The sequence below is a fragment of the Lissotriton helveticus genome, chromosome 1_1 (assembly GCF_964261635.1).
Source record: "Lissotriton helveticus chromosome 1_1, aLisHel1.1, whole genome shotgun sequence".
NCBI lineage: Eukaryota > Metazoa > Chordata > Amphibia > Caudata > Salamandridae > Lissotriton > Lissotriton helveticus.
The window spans coordinates 1,947,591,480-1,947,612,256 of NC_136057.1; the positions used below are offsets into that span (position 1 = coordinate 1,947,591,480).

Here is a 20,777-nt window from a genome sequence, read left to right on the forward strand (position 1 = left end):
CTTCCCAAATCCTACTTGGGCGAAATTACCCTTGTGCAGTCTCATAAGCAGGCTCAAGAGGTAGACAGTCTGCTTTCCCCGGACCTTTTAGAACAGCCCACAGTTTTTCTCTAGGGACCAAATCAAAAGCGTCTTCAGATCTACAAAAATTAGATAGAGGCTGCCACCCTCTAATAGCACCATTTTTCAATATACTACCTGGAGTCTGAAGATTTGGTCAATGATAGAGATGTTTTATCTGAAACCTGCTTGAAATGGACTCAGAATTTCAAACTCCTACATCCACACATGCATGCGGTCACGGAGGATCCTAGCAAACAGTTTCTGGGCAACATCATTCAAACTGATCAGCCTGTGATTGAAAGGCAAGAGGGGTGAACCCTTTTTAAATACTAGGAAGATTTCTGCCCAAGCCCAAGTTTCCGGAATCACCATGCCTCTCATAATGGCATTGAATATTACCCATAAATAAGGACCCCATATTTCTGGTTCTAACCAGAATAGGTCACCTGGTAACTTATCCAGACCCGGGGCTTTTCCAAGGGGAAGCTTTCTGCTGGCATTAAGAACTTCTGTCATTGTAATCTCGTGGGGCTCTTCGTAGGTGGTCCCAGAGGATATTAAAGGTGAAGGTTGAAGAATGCACTTATGGGCCCTTATTCAAATACTAACCATGTTAGAAGCATGCAAAGAGGGAGTTTGTGCTGATTTCTAGGAATCCACTTACCAGTTCCAACACCCAAAAGCAATTAATGAAATATTAAATTACTCACGAATGCACGTCGCTTGAGAAAACTGTCCATTTGAAAGACACTCCACTGTTCCAGCCTCTTGTCCTTCATGAGTGAAAAAACCAGGGTAGCAGCGGAAGTATACAGTTTGTCCCTCTGTATAATGATCTTTATTAAAATACACATCCATATTGTCCAAGTAGGGCCGCTCACACGCACCTAAAAAAAGAGGTTATGGTAAGCTATGTCTATTATTGCTAATATTAATTTTGAATAAACATATGTTTTGAATAAATGTAATGTTTCACTGCATGCACTTCACTGCTTCTAACATCAATGGGTTGGACCATGCCTACTTGCAGGAGGATATTGGTTCTGCCAGAAACAAATTATTATAAACAATACTAAAATGAATACTGCCATAATCTGCAGGACAGGTTCTCTTACCAGCCCTCCTCACAGTGGCCACTCAGATAGGAAAACAATCTTTACCTACGAGGAATGTGGCAAATGTCGCAGATAATTTAACAAACATCTTCACACCGTAGTCTGATTTGGAAGTCAAATCCTCTGTGACTCTTTAGAAGTATCTTCCTTTGCACTGTATTCACTTGCTTGCAACCGTTGTGATGTTGATATATAGACTTTGAATACACCAAACAGGTATTTAGGGGCACCTGGCTGCATCCTGTGCTGCCTTCAGGAGAAGCAGAGCTCTGTTGTGCGACTCTGCTCCACCTTAAAGTCTTTACCGGTTCCCAGTTTATAGAAAACATTCATTCAGGTTTCTCTGCAAAACACACTGTGCAGTAATGGTATGACCCTTGCCCCTCTAGGAGAATAAATGTGAATTGTTTCTACTGAAATGCCACATAGAGATCACACTGCTGTCAGGTCCACCGTTTTCCACTTTAGCAGGCTCTGCACTGATCTTATACCTGAAGCCTGCTTGAAGTCCTGAGAGAATGTGGTTTTCCTCACACCAATACAACCGCCTTAGCACCTGTTTGCAAAAATGTTTAGCAAATTGTCAATCAGGCTGATAGGGCGCTAGTTGGAGGGTAGACTGGGATCCCCTTTTTTAAAGATGGGCACAATCTCTTCCAACTTCCACGATTGAGGGATCACCCCCTCCATCGGGATGACTTTGGATACCATGTTATATGACACGTATGGCAGGAAATCGTCAACTCAGTTAAGTTAGACCAGGCCCCCTCCTGTAACATGGATATAATGAAGATACAAAGAAATACTGGAGATACTGGAGGGAACAGCAGGATGTAACAGGGCTAGCGAAGGGCGTAAGATCCCCAAGTACAGCAGCAAGTACACCAAGTACCAAGTACAGCAATGTCGGTGGGGAAATCATGGTCCTGGCTTAGGCTTGACTCTGGGTTGGCTCTGGTAGAAGGGTTGGGCTGGCAGAGAGCTTTTTGGGTTATTAAAGGAGTTAAGGGCTAAGGAGGTTGTGATGGTTGGAGACCTCGGGCACACAGACCACAGGCCCCTTCGGTGACCGCAACTCCTGGCAGCTCTTGATCATCTCAAGGTAATTAAGGACCGACCAGGTAGCAACTCAAAAACTGAAGTTTAAGGAGTTCAACGATGAAAAATCAACAAATCAATGTCCTGTCAATGTCCGGTGGCTCTTGGCACTAGTTGTAGCTAGCTGGATTGCTGAAGGCTTGGGGAAGCCGTATTTGCATCATCGGGAAGGATTTCGTCACTTACCTCCACCCGCTGGCAAAAGCAGGAAGACATAACCACCACCCACAGGCTGCAGACCAGAACCACATGCCTGCCCAGCAAGGAGCAAAGAGCATGGGGCTAATTCCAAGATTTTCTACCTGTCACCAACAACTATGGCAACTGCAAAGTCTTCAGGAACCTTCCAAAGTGACCTCTGCATGCCAAGAAACGTGTTTAGCACCACTGACTCCATCTCTGGGAGTGGGTGAGAGAGAGGGTGGCATGAAAAGCAGAAATGTGTGCTCTTTTTCTACCCTCTCTTTGTCTGAGAAGAGTCCCAGCAATCACCCTCCATCCAACGCAGCCACTGACTCACCAGTCGCTGTACTGCAGCTTGCCTCTAACTCACCAGGCTCTCCATGTAAGCTGAATGCAGTGACGGCGGTACAAAGGCAGCCCAGTGAGCCGCGGTCCTCAGAGGGAGAAATAGACAACTACAAAAAGGACCACAGCACTCCATGGCCATCCCCTCCTCCCCTCTCAGCTGCTTCGGAGCTGGCTCACTTTCATTCAAGAAGCATACGGGGCCGATGCAGCGGCGCTCAGCCGCAACTGCCCTGCAGACGGGCATGAGCACTGCGGCCAGGGGAGGAGCACCTCTTGCTCTCACCACTAATCATCTAGAACATCACTTTAACCTTTGTTTTGTTAGGAAATTGCTGAGTTTAAAAAAATCATATTCTACATTCAGAATGGGTAACTGATTCTTCCGATGGGGAGAACCTCTGCAAATGGCACATGGCCACGTGGCACTATGCAATAAAGGATTGGGAAGAAGGCCTGGTCTCTACTAGACACTGTGCCAAACTCTGAGAAACCAGCCATCCCGACCCCGACTGGGCAAAATCTTTCTTTCAGTGTAGAAGCGATTGAATGCATACTTTGATTTAGATTTTTTGTTGTGTAGTTTAGTATGTTTTTCAAACTTTTTGTTTTTTGCTTTGTATTTATTACAGTTGGAAATTATCTTAAAAGGTTTAAAACCTTATTTTTTTGTCTTTTGTGTGTTCCACAGGTTTTTGTATTCTTTGTGCAGATGAGCTTCCATGCACTTGAAAATATTCTTGTATTTGTTTTCCCAGAGGCCACTACTTTGAGGCTGGGCCTGAAGTACTTTGGAAGATGCTACACCTTGTCATCACTTTCCTCCAATTGTAGACAGGGCACTTCCTATGGAGCAGTCTGTTGTCTTTTAGCTGCTCAACTCTTGTGCATCTCAGCACAAGTTATGGTTTTGGGATGAACGGCCTTCGAGTGCTTTCACGTGCCACTGGTTCCTATGGCATATTGTCCAGCTTTTCGTCTATGGAGCACCTGGTCGCACAAAGGAACCAAACCTCCTGCGATTCAGGAAGTCCCTTAAAACCCTACTCTTCCCTTAAGTGGCCGATATCCCTCCCTTTTCAAACCTTTAGGAGCTTGAGGTTCAGCGCTGGGATACTTCCGGGTGACTATGCGCTCTATAAAAACTTAAAATAAAAAAATAAAATAAAAGTGCACATACCCTAGTGCGCACTTTTATTTTTTGGCCAGCTGAAAGTTTAAAAAACTGCCATAGTGCGGATTTCTTTTTCTGCCATGGTGTATCAGTGAAATATGGAGCAGCTGTTTGAATCAGCCGCACCTTCTTTCTCTGTGCAGGCAGGCAAAGTGAGTGTCTGCATCCAGTTGCATGGGGATGTCTGAGGGGGTTTGTCAATGTGACACATTTTCGCCCCTTTAGAGGCCTGCCCACAGAAATATTACTGGCCCACACCTGCCCCATATTTGCCACCATAGAAAGGGACTGTGCAGTGTGCAGAGAAATTCTTTGTGTAGGTGAACAAAGCGTCACTAAAATGAAACATGGTGCTCGCCCATCAGGATACATGTAAAAAGTTGTTGTTGTTTTTTTATCCAAGTTAAGAACTCTTGGTTTTCGCCTGTTTCTGTTCTTTCTCAGGATAAGAAAAATATACACAAATAGTTTTTTTTAAACACAAAAGGCCAAGGTTCTGTTTAGAACTACATTTACTGGTTAAAAATAGAAGCTAATCTTTATGTTGTTTGTCATGTATGTCACTAGGCTTTCATAATGTTAATATTAAGAGCAGTGCAGCAAGGCAATCATATTTGTTGTGATCTATTGCCACTAAACAGTGCTGTATCTAGTAAGAAATTGGATGTTTACCCCCAAAAGGTGATGAACATTTAGTTTCCATGCACAAATGGAGACAGGTTCTCACCATAACGTAAGGCTGTTTGTCTTTTCCGTTGCATATATTTTGGATTGGGAGCGAACCCTTCAAATACAAACTGTACTTACACACGTTGTATCTGTTCTGTAGATTGTAGCAGGTATGCAATGTCAGAAAAGAGTAGAGAAAATTCAGCTTTGAGGAAGCAGAAGGTCAGGCCCTGCAGCCAACCCTTCATATGCAGACAACCCCGACTGCACATGACCTTCAGGCGTGTGCTTGGTGTGTTCGGCTACTAGGATTGAACACCAGACCCTACACCCAACCCCACCACAGGGGGGAATGTCCACTGAACACACCCTTCCAGGTCCTGTGACCAAGCCCCCGCTGCAGCCGTCTATACCCAGATTGAGCAGGGAGTTGTCCTCAGGGCCGGGCCTTTGGCCAGGTCATGAACCCAAACCCATCACAGGCAGCTAGCCCAACCAAAAGCTCCTAACCTGCATTTACTTCCTCTTATATTTGTGTATCTGTGAGGTATCAGATACCTTGTTGATGTGTTGATTTTAGTCTTTCAGTGTGCAGCTCTATTCCAGTGCCAGTTGCTGCTGCTGTGTAATACTGAGTGTTCTTATCTTCTACAATTAGCAAAGGGTAGAAACTCTCTTGGTCCTCAGTAGAAAGTACAGAACCTGTGCAGTGCTCTTATAGAGCCAATAGGTAACTTGTGAGCCATGCCAATGCTGTCATATAATTAAAGGAAGGCTAGTCTGTCAACTGTCTCCCTACATCTACAAAACATTAAAAAGTAGCCTCATGTGGGGTCTGGCTTTGAATTTGTATCCTAAGAAAACTGTAAATAACAAAAACAAAAACATGATGATAATAATAATAATAGTAATAATAATGATAATAATAATAATAATAATAATAATAATAATAATAATAATAATAATAATAATAATAATAATAATAATAATAGTAATAGTAATAATAATAATAGTCATTAGCTCGGAGTTGGCCTTTAGAGTTAATAAATTACTCACGGCGGCATCTTGGTGCAGGGGTCCATCCTTCGTCAGAACATGTGATTCTACCAGATCCATATCCTGATTCAGTTGCATAGCCTCTATAGCACGCATAATCTATTTCTCTTCCTTTTGTCATCGGAAAATACTGATTTGGAAAGTTCCTATAATACCAGGTGCTTAGTTGTCCTTTTTCTATTACTGGATTATCACAAGCTTTACCTAGGAAAAAAGCATATTAAATCAGCCTGCTCCCTGATATTAAAATATAACTTCATCATTAATGCCTCCACCTTGGAATGTTTACGAGAAGTGTGCAAGAGAATTAATTACCACGTGACTCTCTCTTCGATTTTAACCATTTCACTGAAGAAGTATTTTTAACCAAAACTCTATGTTCTGATTGAGCCACTGGCAACATCTCATCAAATGTTGGTGTCAGAACGAGGAATCCTACAAGAAGTATGAAGTTAATGGGAATTCATTCAAACTCTTATTAAAGAAGACATCTCTAAAATATATATGTAACTGTTGCATCATTATTTTCAGGATCAGTGTCCCAACCTACAGTGCAAATAAGAATCTGCAACTCAAATGGATGCGATGGGTAAGATGCCAAAAAATGACCACCACTGTAAAGATACCGAGGATCACTCATTCATGCCAAATTCACTATTCCATTGCAATGAGAAACTCAGTTAGACATTATATCCAAGTTGTGTGTGCCATATGACGTGGAAATTCCAGAGGATACCATATATCAAAGGTTCACACTTCCATGCAATGTAGTGCACAGTACAATGTAATCATTGTTGTCAGCTTTGTCTAGGAGCTCCATAGCTCCATTGAAGACATCATTCACCGTCTCCAGCTTCAATGAAAGACGTGACCTACCTCTCGTGATATATTTCTTTTTGTTTTGCTTTGAGTTGTGTGCGTACCGTCAGATGGGGTAAACTATTGCATTAGTGTTGTCATATATTCCTCATAATCCTGGAAGCATGGCTGTTCATCCATTTAAAAGCATTTCAGGAATCAAACGCGTGAGTCTGCATTGGTGCATGCTAACTTCATGGTGCATTGAAATCAAAATTGCATTAGCCCTGCACCCTCCCTTAAGTTTCTCATATGCCCTGCTTCCTCTCACCGCTGCCCCTGCACTGTTCTGCTTTATATTGTACAGGTTTGCTTCCACAAAACTATCCTTCTTTTCTCATGACATAAGTAAATAAATATACCCCTCGCCCCTTAGAGTAGAGAGGTTTCCCTGCTCAGTACTGAGAGAAATTAACAAACTGACAGTGACAGAATATACAATCCCACAGAACATTACTACGTCAAGTATACATCAAGGGAGTAGACGAGCATTTAGGACACTACCAATATAGGGAAATACATAAAATACCAAAATTTCCTTCATTACTCCTGTCTCCCTACTGCGCATCGACAGTCCTGATCCCTTTTCCGTTCTTTTTTCTGGTACCTCATTCAATTTCCCTGTTTTCACTTCTGCATGGTTCTCTTCCTGCAGTGATTCATTAGCTCTGATTCCTCTGCAGCCTCTTGTATTTACTTCTTTTATACTGTGGCCCTGGACCCCTGACCCTCCTGGTAGGTCGCTCCCCCTCCACGCAGCTCCGACTGTGTGCCCCTGCTGCCGCTGCCACTGCCACTGGTAAGTGCCCTCTGTCCTTTTTGCTTTCTGTGCCACTGTCTCCCCCTCTTGTGCCTCGTTTTCTGCTCTGTGCCACTCGTTCCCCCTGTGTGCCCCATTTTGCCTTCTGTATCACTGTTTCCCCCTCTTTGTGCCTCATTTTCTGCTCTGTGCCACTCGTTTCCCCCCCTTGTGCCTCATTTTGCCTTCTGTACCACTGTTTCACCCTCTTCGTGCCTCGTTTTCTGCTCTGTGCCACTCGTTTCCCCCCCTTGTGCCCCATTTTGCTTTCTGTACCACTTTTTCCCCGCCGCAGTGCCCCCTGCGGCCCTGCACCCTGCCCACTCACTGCTCCCGCCTCCCAGCTCCTCCTCCCTCCCATCTCCCCATATATGCCGGATGCTGCACAGCCGCGCAGTGGACGAGCTCAGCGGGTGTGCCGCTGGCACGCCGAAGGCACGCCTAAGGCAAGCCCGTTTGCACCCGTCCGCGCATGGACCGCGCCCAGCGCCAGAACTCCTGGACCCCGCAAACGCCACGACACCAGACTCCACTATGATGCCAGCACCCTCCACGCACACAACGCCGGCCGACACCACACCTGCTTCCAGTCCGCCCCGAAACAGACCCACGGACCCTTCTCCTGCCGCACCTGCAGCTTCACCTGCGACAGAGCCACCAAACCTCCAAGGACTGGACCCAACCACCTCCGCTGCATACTCACACTGTGAGGATCTGGCCGCTTTTTTTGTTGAAAAGATGGAGGCCATTTACCGCTCCTTTCCCGGTTCTACCGTGTCATTGGAGAAACAGGAATCTGCTCCGAAAACAACCATGTCCTTGACTTATCTCTCAGAGCTTTCGATGGAAGAATTTAATAAACTTGCAGTGAAAGTTAAATCAGGTTCTCCAATGGATCCTCTACGTCCTGCCCAATTCAGAGAATCTGCTCCATTCTGCCTCCCTCCTCTACGTGATCTTATTAATTTATCTTTGTCTTCAGGCTCTGTCCCTGGTAGTTAGAAACAGGCTCAGGTGATTCCCATCTTAAAAAAACCTGCCCTGGACCCACTGAAATTGGAGAATTATCGTCCCATCTCCCTTCTCCCGTGGGTAGCCAAACTGACCGAGGAACATGTCAATACCATCCTATCTAATCATCTCCATTCTGCCAATATACTAGATCCTTCGCAGAATGGGTTTCAGCCCGGCCACAGTACCGAGACTGCGCTACTCTCAATGGTTGAACACCTACGAACATTGGTAGATTCTGGTCATACTGCGGCACTGGTGCTTCTTGATCTCAGTGCCGCGTTCGACACGGTCTCCCACGCTATTTTATTACAGCGTTTGGTTGAGGCAGGTGTCGACAACGTGGCACTTGAATGGTTTCGATCTTTTCTATCTGGTCGTACCTTCAAGGTTGCCACTCCTCCTTTCGAATCTAAACCTTATCCTATTGTCCAGGGAGTTCTGCAGGGTTCGGCTCTTAGCCCCACTTTATTCAACCACTATGTGCAGCCGCTGGCTGCTGTCGCCAAGCGCTGGAACCTGACTATGGTATCCTACGCTGACGACACACAGCTGGCGGTTGCAATAAGTGGGGCCTCCGATCTTGAGGCGGCTAAGTTCCGTGAGGGATTCATCTCAGTGGCCCGCTGGATGACAGATAACTACCTTCAATTGAACGCCAAAAAAAACGAGGTGCTCATCGTCGGTAAGCAGAGTCATCTCTGGGGTGACAATTGGTCGCCATCTGAGCTCGGTCCAATCCCCATCCCTGCTACCGCGGTTAAAAATCTAGGGGTCTGGCTTGATTCCAAACTTAGTTTTGTTACTCATACTAAAAAAGTTGCCGCCACGTTTTTCGGGACTCTTCGTAGGCTCAGATCCATTTTTAAATTCTTTGATGCTCCTACCAGACAGCTTATAGTACAAGCTACGATTCTGTCTAGGTTGGATTACGCGAGCTCTCTTTTGCTTGGAGCTAATCAGGCTGAACTTTCTAGACTTCAGCGTGTTCAGAACGCTGCCGCCAGGGCTCTGGTAGGCTTACCAAGATTCTGTTCGGCCAAAAAAACTATTCATAAGCTCCATTGGCTTCTAGTTGCTCAGAGAATTAAGTTTAAGTCTCTTTGCCTCTCGTTTAAAATCCTGAAACACTATTCCCCTCAGATTCTGGAGCATCTCATCTCTCCATATGCACCCACACGGTCTCTGAGGTCCTCAGGATTACATCTGGCTACCGTTCCGCGCTTCAAGAGGTCTAGGACCGGCGGCCGCTCCTTTAGAGTGCTTGCTACTAGGCTATGGAATTCTCTTCCCGTCCATATCCGTGCGATTGACGGACTCTTGGCCTTCAGGAAGGCTGTTAAAACTTTCCTCTTTCCTTTGGATTCCTAGTGTTGTTGTGTTTATGTCCCTGGTATTGCTTCTGTCCGGTTTTCTGTCCTATTAGCGCCAGGACGCCCCTTTGCTAGGGCATCTGTGCGCTCTACAAATCCGGATAACATAACATAACATAACATAACATACTCCTCAACACCCGCTCCGCAGGCAAACACACCTTCGAGCTCTGGGATCTGCTCAACACCTCTGCCCCAGATGTGGCCTTCCTGACTGAGACCTGGTGGAACGACTCCTCGGTGCCCAACATCGCCATAGCCATCCCGGACGGCTACAAGATCATCCGCAGGGATCGTGCCAACGGAATCGGAGGAGGAATAGCCATCGTCCACAAGTCCACCCTCAAGGTCGCCACCCACGCAGACGGCACCGTAAACAATGCCGAACACCTCCACTTCCGGATCCACACCGACCCCAACACCACCCTCAGAGGAACACTCATCTACAGACCCCCCGGACCCTGGGCTCAGTTCAGCGACTCCATCGCCGACCTCGCCAGCACCCACACACTCGCCTCCACGGATTACATCCTCCTCGGGGACCTGAACTTCCACCTCGAGAACAACAAGGACGCCAACTCCGCCACCCTGATCGACAACCTCGACAACCTTGGCCTCAGACAACTCGTCACCGCACCCACCCATGCCGCTGGCCATGCGCTGGACCCCGTCTTCTCCACAGGCACCCACGTCGCCTTTGACCACACCACCGAAGTCCACTGGACCGACCGCCGCTGCATCCATTTCACCTTCAAGAAACCAACCACGCACCACTGCACCCAACAGCTGTCTCGCCGCTGCTGGAGCAAAGTCACCGAAGACCAGCTGATCACCACCCTTGCCCAGAACCCACCCGCCGACCCCACCAACCCAGATGCCACAGCCTGCAACCTCAGACATTGGATCGACGACTGCGCCAACACCCTCTCCCCACTCAAGAAACCCTCCAACAGCCACGCCAGCAAGAGAGCCACCTGGTTCACCGACGAGCTCCAGACCTCCAAACGCGCATTCCGGGAAACTGGAGAAGATATGGCTCCATGAACGCACACCGGACAACCACGCAGCCCACAAGGACGCCACCCGCAGACATCACCACCTCATCAGATTAGCCAATAGATCCTCCTTCAAAGACCGCTTGGATAACAACGCACATGACAGCAAGGAGCTCTTCAGCATCGTAAAGGAACTCTCCAACCCCAGCACCAACGCCAACGACATCCCGCCCTCACAAGAACTGTGCAACTCACTAGCCATCTTCTTCCACCGCAAGATCGCTGACATCCACGACAGCTTCAACACCACAACCACCCCGACTACGCCAGACTCCACCTCCCCTGTGAACACTACCAGCGCCAACCGCCTGACCTCCTGGTCCAACATCAACGATGACGAGAAACGCAAGGTCATGAACTCCATCCACTCAGGATCTCCGTCAGACCCATGCCCACACCACGTATTCAACAAAGCAGATGCAGCCATCGCACCCCAACTACGGAAGGTCATCAACATCTCCTTCGAAACAGCGACATTCCCAGAAAGCTGGAAGCATGCCGAAATCAACACCCTCCTCAAGAAGCCCAAGGCGGACCCCATGGACCTCAAGAACTTCCGGCCCATCTCCCTGCTCCTGTTCCCGGCAAAGGTCATCAAGAAAATCGTCAACATGTAATTGGCCCGCCACCTGGAAGACAACAACATCTTGGGCCCGTCACAGTCCGGATTCAGACGAAACCACAGCACCGAGACATCCCTCATCGCCGCAACAGATGACATCAGGCGCCAACTAGACAACGGTGAAACATCAGCCCTCATCCTCCTGAACCTGTCAGCCGCCTTCGACATGGTGTGCCATCGCACTCTAAAGACACGCCTCCTAGAAGCCGGAATCCAAGAGAAGGCCCTTGACTGGACCACGTCCTTCCTCTCCGGCAGAACCCAGAGCGTCCGCCTCCCACCCTTCCGATACGAAGCCACCGACATCATCTGCGGCGTCCCCCCAGGGCTCATCTTTCAGCTCGACGCTGTTCAACGTCTACATGGCCCCCCTCACACAAGTGGCCCGCCATCACAACCTCAACATCATCTCCTACGCCAACGACACCCAGCTCATCCTCTCTCTCACCAAGGACCCACACACCGCCAAAACCAACCTCCACGAGGGAATGAAGGCCGTCGCCGACTGGATGAGGAGCAGCCGTCTGAAGCTGAACTCGGGCAAGACGGATGTCCTCATCCTCGGACCCACCCCCTCAGCCTGGGATGACTCCTGGTGGCCGACCACACTGGGAAAAGCACCGACACCCACTGACCATGCACGCAACCTTGGATTCATCCTCGACTCCTCCCTCTCCATGTCTAAGCAGGTCAACGCCATCTCTTCCACCTTCTACAAAACCCTCCGCATGCTCCGCAGGATCTACAAGTGGATCCCGACCGAAACAAGAAGAACGGTGACACAGGCCCTCGTCAGCACAAGACTGGACTACGGCAACGCACTCTACGCAGGAATCCCAGCCAAACACATACGACGACTACAACGCATCCAAAACGCCTCCGCCCAACTGATCGTCAACGTCCCCCGCCGCAGCCACATCACCCCCCACACGAGAGACCTACACTGGCCCCCGTCAAGAAGAGGATCACCTTCAAGCTCCTCACCCACGTACACAAAACACTCCACAACACCGGACCAGCCTACCTGAACAGCAAACTCAGCTTCTACACCCCCACCCGCCAGCTCCGCTCCGCTCCGCCAGCCTCACCCTCGCCGCTGTCCTCCGCATCCAACAAACGACCTCCGGCGGCAGATCCTTCTCCTACCTCGTCACCAAGACCTGGAACATCCTCCCTACCCACATACGGTAGACCCAAGACCTACTCGCCTTCAGAAGACTCCTCAAGACCTGGCTCTTCGAGCAATAGCAGCACCCCCCTCCCCCCCCCCCTCCCTATAGCGCCTTGAGACCCACACGGGTAAGTAGCATGCTTTACAAGTTCTCTGATTGATTGATTGATTGATTGATTGATTGATACTTCCTCCAACAGCATCCCTTCACTCCTAGCACTTGTGTAGGCCTCACTCCGAGGTGCATCCCTTAATCCCAACAAGTGCCCTTCTCTTCCTTGAGTTTTCCTGCAGAATTGCCCTCACACTGCAATGTCCAATTAGATCGGCTCTTTCTCCACAGTGTTGTTTTATTCCTGCTAATTTCTTTCTTGCTTTGCTACAGTGGGAATCAATCTAACCACTTAGCTCCATAATGGTGCTGTCCATTCACACCCACTGTTTTTGGACCTTTTTGATATGGTAACCCTCATACCTTTAGCACCACCTGTAAGTCCCTAGCAAGTGATACCCAGGTTCCTAGGGCATGGGGCACTAAAGAAGGTCCCTAAGGGTTACAGCGTGTATTGTTCCACCCTAACAGACGCAACACAAGCGGACTGCCTTGCAAGCTGCGTGTCTTGGTGTAATACTTGAATGTTCTTATATTCTACAATTAGCAAAGAATATAAATTCTCTTGGTCATCAGGAGAAAGTGCAGAACCTGTGCAGTGCCCTTATACAGCCAATGGGTAACTTGTGAGCCATGCCAATGCTGTCATGTAATTCAATAAAGGCTTGTCTTTAAACTGCCTACCTACACTTACAAAACATTAAAAGTTGCTTGATATGGGGTCTGGCTTTGAATTTGTATCCTAACAAAAACGTGAATAACAACAAGAACAATTATTATAACAATGATAATGAAAATAATACAATTATTAATATTATTTTTATTAATACTAATAATAATATAAATGATGGTAATAAGCATAATAATTAAAATACGACATGCCACACTTCTTGTGTGTCATGCTTGCACACACTGCATGCAGTATATGTAAGTCACCCCTACAGCAGGCCTTACAACCCTAAGGCAGGGTGCACTATACTACGTGTGTGGACATAGCTGCGTGAACAGATTTGTCTCTGTGATTTCCTAGTTGATTATTAGGTGTTACAAGTGAACAGGGAAGCCATTTTAAATACATGTGCTGGACACTGGTGAAAACGACTTCCCCAGCCACATGATGGCTTCACAGAAATTAGAGGTGCTTGGTATTAAACATCTCAGAGTAATAAGCCCACACTGATTCCAAAGATAGATATATAAATACATGCACCCAGCGGGCACCTTAGAGGTGCCCCCTGAAAACTACAGACTACTGGTGCTCTGGCCGACTGATGTAGTCCAACCTGCCACCACAGACAGGTTTCGGTCAGGTGAGAGCCTGCGCTTTCTGATTCCAGAAACAATGCTTGCTCTGGGTGCAGGTGTTGTCACCTCCTCCAGAACAGGATGGGTAAGTAATCACCATATCAAGGCAAGAAAATCCAAAGGCCCCTGCCACCTTTGATATGTGACCCTGGCTTCCCCAGACAGGGGAAATGCCATTCTCCTGCCCTGGGCCCATTTGGCACCAGGAGGCGTCAGATCAGTTCCACCCATAAGGTATGCTGCCTGATGTGAACACCAACATTAGAATGACATCATCTTGATTTTTGGTGCCATTAGGCTCCCTGGGTCAGGAAGTGGTCATAGAGAGAGTGTAGTCATCCTAAAGGTAAATAGACTATTGGCTACTACATGTCACTCCACATAAGGCACCTAAATTGAGTATTTAGGGGCACCCCTGATGCCAGTAATTTAGGTTTCGATGAATCAGGAAGAAGAGAAAAAGAAAGGTTAGCACTGAAGACTGCTCTGGGCTTTTGGAGCCATACTCTACCTGCTGCACTAAGGGCCTGACTTAGATTTTGACAGACAAGTAACTTTCTCGCAATGGTGACAAATATCCCTTCCACCAAAATATAAATCCCATTATACCCAATGTAATTTATATTTCAGTGGATGGGCTATCCGTCACTGTTGCGATGGACTAACATGTTGACTGAAATCTAAATCAGGCCCTAAGTCTTGATAATAGCAGCCCAGTGACTTGTCCTGTAGCTCAATTCCTGCAAAGAACTCTAGTGGGCTGCTAGCACTTCATAAATTGCCAGCAAATATCCTGCAGTCCGCAGGCATCAAAACGCAAAGTCTGTTCTACCAAGCTGCCACTCCATGGCCAGCCTGAAGCAGCAGCCCCCCTTGAGGATCCTGTGCTTCTGAAGGTCAGGTCTGTCCCCCACCAAATGAGAGGACACCAAGACCAACCGGATGGGCACAGGACCAACACCGGGGTACTAGACCCCTTGGAACAAGCTAAGACCATGAGAGTCCAGTCAGGACTCCAATGACTCCGAGTCAAAGCAGCCATTGAGGGAAATCAGCACTATTGAGACCCACTTCCAGAGTGGCCTAGCTGTCCTGTTATGTTCCCCCTCAACTGGAGAGACCGCGACTGGAAGTCTCTAGGATGCACAGAGCCCAGCAAACCTTTCTACTCTGCACCTGAGTGCCCCAGCTCGAGTACCGGCAAACCGGCTGTTCTGCTTTGTCCCCAAGACCCTTTTGACCTGCGCCCCTCGTTGGGAGCTCTCGGACCTATGCCCAAGTCCCCCATTGCAGTCTGTTTCCAGGTGTCCCCATTTCTTTACTGGCATAGCACATACAGCTACCAACCCGACCAGCACCTCTGCACCAGGAAGCCCCACAGCAGGATCTTGGCCCTGTACAACCCTAAGTCCCAAAGGAGAATGCCAGAAAATAAACATGGATTACTATCTGCAAGATATGCCTTTTCTCCCATAGGAAAGCATTGCTGCATGAAGACGCATTTAAGTGAAAATTTTACTTACCTGACAAAACAGATATTTTAAAAAAGTACTTACTTACTTACTTGATAATGAAGTTCTTGGTATCAAAATGTATATAAAAATACACCTTTTCTTCTAAATTGGTCTCAGATTTATTCTTGAGTGAATTTTAAATAAATGGCAAAATGTAGTAAACCTGGCTTTGGCCTGGCAGCCTAGAGCCCGGCAAGCGGTAGAATCGAAAACATATTTCTCTGACCATTTGGCCCAATTCAAATGGGGTTTGGTTTGTTCTAAACCTTGTGTTGGTGAGTTTCAGCCACAAAGAGTATTAATTTTATGCCTCCCGGCATCTAAAAGGTTTCATTTTCTTTTTCTAATTTTGGTTTCTCTTGCTCCAATGACAAAGAGAAGAGGAACCTGTCACCTTTCCCCTGTCTCCTGGTAGCCTGGCCTGGTGGCTTTTAGCAGCAGCACCCTAGAGCCTTCAAGGCAGACTACACCACCTAACTGTACTCCCCAGATCCTACGGCCTACTAGTCACAGGCAGAACACCTGTCTGATGGGCAGCATGGCGCAGACCTTCTTAGGGCAGCTGCAGTCAGTACTGGTCTACCAAAGTGCAAGGGAACTCTCTTCTTCAAGACCCCTAAAAAGTCCACATTTAACTGTCCCCCAGAGGGAGAGGGAAAGCAAGTGCCATTAGCACTGGAGACTATAAAACAGTGATGGATGGAAGCTTCAAATATGTACAGTGAATGGTAATTGCTTGGGGCTGCTTTCCAGTCAATTGATATTATGCACACCATGCCATCTTAGTTTAGACCCAGCAATGTGCAAATCAGTCTTGACCCTTCTATAATGGGATGCCACCCCAAGTAATTGGATTCTCTTGGGGACACGCTTTCTGCTTGCTTTACCTTTCTTGTTCTCCTGAGCCAAAGTTCGTGTGTTTCCTGGGGCTTCTCGCTGCTTCACTGGTCACTGGAGGCTGAACTACTTGCCGCATCACCCTGGTGGGACTCAGAGTCCCACGGTGCAACTTACCCTAACTGTCGAGATTACCAGCAGCTGCCGCAGGGAGAGGCGTCATCATCATCGCGCTAATAAGCGCTGCCTCGACCCCCGCAGGACACGCTTTCTGCTTGCTTTAATTTTCTTGTTCTCCTGAGGGAGAGTTCATGTGTGTGCTGGGGCATCTCGCTGCTTCACTGGTCACTGGAGGCTTAACTACTCCCCGCATCACCCTGGTGGGACTTGGAGTCCCAGGGTGCCACATGCCCTAACTGCTCAGATTACCAGCAGCTGCCGCAGGGGGAGTCGTCATCATCATCATCGCGCTATAAAGCGCTGCCTCGACCCCCGCGGCACGGGACACGTGAGGCCCGCACCTGGGGAAGCCCAGAACAAGGGCGGGCCCGTCTGAGCCCATCAGAGACTGGAGGAGTCTGGGCTGTGCCACCCCAATAACATTTAACTTGTAAGCTCTCAGTGCCTGTTGACACTGATTTTGTTATTCTAACAGTCGTTGAGGCTTTGTAAAATGAGTAAACGTAAGGTGGGAGTGGATTTTGGGGTTGTGGGTACACTCAGAGTTTTTCTCACTAGGGCCGAATCAGCGTTAATTCACCAGATTCAACTTACTGAACGCAGGTTATCACTAGAACCACAACCATCTCATAGCAGTATTGCATTGTCATCTCTCTCCCTACATATCCCTACTGATGAGCCAATCTCTCAATCTAGCTAGACTGCCCCTGCACACTTGGAGTCCGCGCCAACTATTTCCTCCAGCCTGAAAAGTTCACCCCACACCCCTATGGTCCTCACTAGGAGGCAGAAGTCTAGCCAGGCAAATGGCAGCGAAAGCCATAAAAAAAAAGGAAAGCCCGAGGCACACTGAAGCCTAATCACCAGGTATCCAGAGTTGTAAAACGTAAGGCTGTTGTTAATTGGAGCGATGGTAACCTGAAGCCCAATATTGTGCCCATTAATTTGTGTACTTCCACCGTTACCGCTGACTCACCATCACGTCTAAATGAGGATGAGCTCTGCACACGGCTAGAAATTAAACTCTCAGCCCTGATTGACCCGTTACTACTAAAACTGACTTTGATTGAAGAAAGACTTATTAAAATAAAGCAGTGCATCCCCAGTGTTCCCTTTACAAAACTCAGAGCGCAGCAGGGAGAAGGGATGGACACACATCCAGTGAGGGGAGTAGAATCTAGGGTACCTCCAAATAAAGTACACCATCCCCCATCCCCAGCTGTGATAGTACCCGAGGTTACTCAACCTACTCATCCAACTCAAGGTGGTACACCCTCCACATTAGATTCAATATTGGGCGATATTTGCACCCGGACTCTCCAGCAACGTGTTGGTAGTGGTTCCAACGCACACACGTTCCTACATCTCCCCCGGAAGCAACTCCTTATACAGTTGTTTCGGCTAACGTCCCAGTGCTTCCATCCACAGCACAGGAACATTGGCCACATTAAGAAACAAGGCCCTACATTTGTTGAGTGCCAGGACCGGTATAAAAAATCATCTCTTTTCCAAATTTAAAATGGTTCGTAGAGTATAGTGGATCGGTAAATCACACAAATCTCTTTTTGGAGACTGTGTGGTCTTAAGTTTTAGGTCCCCCGGCCTGGTCCAGCACATTTTGGACAGGGCTGGAAATCGCCACATTAAGATTGTTGATATTAAAATGTTTCCCTTGGGCTTTTTCTAGCAACCAAATGGAGACCGCAGGCATAGTGCGTGGAGGGAGGCACCCCAAGCTCTTGGCCAAAACAATTATTCAATCCCCACATGCAATAGCTTTGAAATCTTTGCCTCCTTAGAAGATATAGATTGAATTGGATCAACTGTCTGTTCCTCCTTTATTGGAACCCAAGAATACAGGGGATATTGTGGGGCTGACTTAGAACTAAATACTCTTAATCATGGGGAATCCTCCCAAAACATGGAATACACAAAGGCTGGGGTTGAATTTGTAGTTAGTAATAACATCTTAGGGGACGTCAACCAAGGTGGGGTGGAAATGTGCACCGTAGTGAGGGAGAAAGATCCCTCCAAAACCCCTTCTGCAGGATTCCCCATGTCTATCAGCCCCTCTAGTCTGGAAGTCTCAGGTAATGTTGATATATCTAACTCCCAGGCAACCTCCACCACTACAATTCAAAGGCATATAAAGCCAAATGTGTCAATAGTTTCCTGAAACATAGCAGGTTTATCCTCTTAAATGTCTTCAACTGAATGGCCTCCATACATTGAAGACGGTGACTTCTGGGCATTCCAGGAAACGTGGTCCCTGGAACAAATGTATTACCCTAGGTTTTTACAATTTTCTAAAGCAGCTTTGGGGGGAAAGAGGGGCAGACCTATAGGAGGACTCACCTTTTGGGTTAGCCAGCGAGCAGGCTATAGGGTGGAGGAAGTATACATTGATAGTCTGGATAATATGGTTATAAGACTCCGGGCGGCAACCGTACCTGATATACTGATTATCAATGTCTAAGCAAGAGGGATGCCAGGTGGCAGAGGATCCAATACAGTTGCCCTTCTAGATAGTTTTTTAGATCAGCACAAGGGAGGCTGCAACTTGATAATCACAGGAGATTTCAACTGCTCTTTTGAGCCTCTAGACCAAGATGATGGTAATCTTAGTGAAGAGGAGGATGCCCAGTGGAACATTCCCTCCTTAGACCTCTGTCCAATCAAGAGATGGACTGAGGCCGCAATACAGCTTAAAGGGCTGTGTCTGGAACGGGGAGTGAGGGCAGTGAACGGGAGGTCCAAATCGGACAGGCTGGATTCCAATACATTTAACAATGGGTTGGGAAGTAGTCGCATAGATTATATTTTTCTCAATATAGAATTTTGGTCATCCTCATTGGATATGATAGTACAGGAGAGGGAATGAAAGTGACCACAACCCTCTGGTACTATCACTGCAGGTACAAGGTTTTCCTACTCATAATTGTCAGGTAGCTGAGAAAGTAACAGCAGATGTCAAGCTCACAAACGATAACAGGAGATTTAGATGGGTTAAAATTACAGATAACGACAGGGACTTAGAACAGATGTAGGAGATGGTTGTTCACTCGATATCTACTCTTCATAATTGTGATACAAAGGAGGACATCAACTCAATTATTCTTCAGGTTCATAATGATTTGTTTACCAAACTCAAAACATTTTTCATTAAAAAAAAACAAAAAACGAATAAAGAATCTCACTCCAAGGCAGCCTCCTGGTACAATAAATCATGCAGAGAGGCTTGTAGGATACTATCAAGAGCCATTTGATTAAAGGTTATTGGCGATATTAAAAAGGCGAGGGCTGGGTACAAGAAAACTATAAAACAAGCAAAAAGAGACTGGGACAAAAAACGTTGGCAAGACCTGCTTATAGCTAGTCAAGGGAAAAACCTGGTTACATTTTGGCACCTTGTCAAACGAGGTAGTGGCAAACCAATTCAAGCACCAGTGAACCATGTAGCCCCTGAGCTGTGGGCTTCACACTATGAGGCCCAGTTTGCCGTCACCAACAATAGCTTAGATCAATTCCAAATTCCAATCCCAACTACCAACTTGTATTTTTCTAGGCTAGAGGTTGAGTCTGCACTTAAATCGATCCCGAGAAGCCAAGCTCCAGGTCTTGATTGTATACCGGCGGATCTGTTTATGTATGACCAAAAAAATTGGGTAACTTACACTCAGTTACTCGCCAAAGCAATAGCTAGTGGTGCCCCCATTCCCAATACATGGTCTGGTGCTGAAATTCTCCCGATTTATAAAAAGGGGTATCGCTCCCTACCAGGCAACTATAGGCCAGTAAGCCTTATTGACTCTATCCAAAAAATTGTTGCCAGGTTAGTGTTATGCAGAATCCAGACCTGGATAGAAGAGACAGACATCATGACTCCACTGCATGCAGGGTTCCGCCCACACACTGGTACCATAGATCAGGTTTTTAGGTTTATGTTAATTCACTGGCGGGTTGCTATTATCGGAGGGGGCCCCATCTATGTGGCATTTATTGACCTCAAATCCGCTTTCGAATTGATGCCCGTACCAAAATGTGGAGAGCTTTTGCGAATATGGGGATGCCACTGGAATTACTGGCTATTTTAGTTACATTACACAATTCTAAATATGCACAGGTTTGCTGGGGTACACAGGGGAATGTTACGGACAGGTTCCCCATCTCCAAGTGGGTACGACAAGGGTGTGTTCTGGCAACTGCCTTGTGAGGAGAAGCGTGGCTCAATGGTTAG

General features: G+C 47.2%; 1 protein-coding gene across 3 annotated transcripts in view; it reads right to left on the minus strand.

The window, feature by feature from the left end:
* LOC144755181 (coagulation factor XIII B chain-like) overlaps positions 1-20,777 on the minus strand; it is a 1,011,791-nt gene that overhangs the window by 885,313 nt on the left and 105,701 nt on the right. For all 3 annotated transcript variants that reach the window (XM_078643848.1, XM_078643839.1, XM_078643857.1), the window contains exons 2-3: positions 5,704-5,907; positions 774-950 (exon numbers count right to left, since the gene is read on the minus strand). In XM_078643848.1, coding sequence (XP_078499974.1) covers positions 774-950; positions 5,704-5,907 — 381 coding nt within the window. The remainder of the gene's footprint in view (positions 1-773; positions 951-5,703; positions 5,908-20,777) is intronic.